Source organism: Otolemur garnettii, unplaced genomic scaffold (genome assembly GCF_000181295.1).
Source record: "Otolemur garnettii isolate 467f Iridium unplaced genomic scaffold, OtoGar3 scaffold00202, whole genome shotgun sequence".
Taxonomy (NCBI): domain Eukaryota; kingdom Metazoa; phylum Chordata; class Mammalia; order Primates; family Galagidae; genus Otolemur; species Otolemur garnettii.
The window spans coordinates 2056671-2057923 of record NW_003852597.1 but is presented as its reverse complement, the minus strand read 5'-3'; the positions used below and the strand labels follow the sequence as shown (position 1 = coordinate 2057923).

General features: G+C 46.7%; 1 protein-coding gene across 2 annotated transcripts in view; it reads left to right on the top strand.

The window, feature by feature from the left end:
* The window catches only part of KDM4A (lysine demethylase 4A), a 67551-nt gene that overhangs the window by 40471 nt on the left and 25827 nt on the right, over window positions 1-1253 (top strand). For both annotated transcript variants that reach the window (XM_023507733.1, XM_012812351.2), the window contains exon 12: window positions 339-459. In XM_023507733.1, the coding sequence (XP_023363501.1) occupies window positions 339-459 (121 nt within the window). The remainder of the gene's footprint in view (window positions 1-338; window positions 460-1253) is intronic.

Below are 1253 nucleotides of genomic sequence, written 5' to 3'. Positions count from 1 at the left end.
TGGGTGCTGAGCTGGGGTCTCATTTTTTTTTTTTTTTTGGCAGTTTTTGGCCAGGGCTAGGTTTGATGCAGCTAGTCCCCTACTCCTTGAGCCACAGGCACCACCTGGGGTCTCACTTTTTGCTCAGGCTGGTCTCAAACCCATGAGCTCAAGCTATCCACTCACCTCGGCTTCCCAGAGCACTAGGATGCAGGTGTGAGCCACCACACCCAGCTTCTTGTGTTTAATTTTATATTTGTTTCTCTGTGCCTCTCTCCACCTTGGCTTTAATTGTAAGGTAACTTGTGTCGTGTCTCAAGTTGAGGCAAGACTGATTCGATGTCTTCTGGTTTGCCCAGGTTGCAGATGAATACATGTTTTCCCTAGAGGAGAATAAGAAGTCCAAGGGTCGCCGTCAGCCCTTAAGCAAGCTCCCCCGCCATCACCCACTTGTGTTGCAGGATTGTGTCAGTGATGATGGTAAGTGTTGTCTTCTCTCTTCACTTAAGAGGAAGGTAGAGCACCGCATTAGACTGACTTTGACAGGACTTCACAAGGCGAGGCTGCGGGATTCGAGTAGGCCTGTGGCTTAGCTGTTTTTCCATATACTTCATAAAAGGATAGGATTTCCTTTTATGTCTAATTTACTACTCAGATTTTATTGTAAGTTTGAGTATCTTGGAATGTACTTTTTTTCTTTTCTTTTTTTTTTGAGACAAAGTCTTACTCTGTCACTCTGGGTAGAGGGCTATGGCATCATAGCTCACAGCAGCCACAAACTCTTAGGTTTGAGCCATCCTCTTGCTGCCTCAGTTTTTCTACTTTTTAGTAGAGACTGGGTCTTGTTCTTGCTTAAGCTGGTCTTGAACTCCTGAGCTCAAGCAGTCTGCCTGCCTTGGCCTCTCAGAGTGCTAGGATTACTGAGCCAGTGCACCCAGTCTGGAATGTACCTTAATATGAGATAATTGCATGCAGGTTCTTTTCTTCTCCTCGGGAGGTACAAAGGTGATTTTTTTAGGATAAGGAATTCTATCAATGATGCTAAGCCTTGTGCTGGATGTGTAGTTAGAAAGATAACTAACATATATATGTCTGGGCTGTCAAGATGCCCACAGAGTAGTGGGGCAAGCTCACAGGCAAACAGATGTGAAGAAAGAAGAGGTATTGGCTTGGCGCCTGTGGCTCAAGCGACTAAGGCGCCAGCCACGTACACCTAAGGTGGCGGGTTCGAATCCCCAGCCCGGGCCCGCCAAACAACAATGACGGCTGCAACC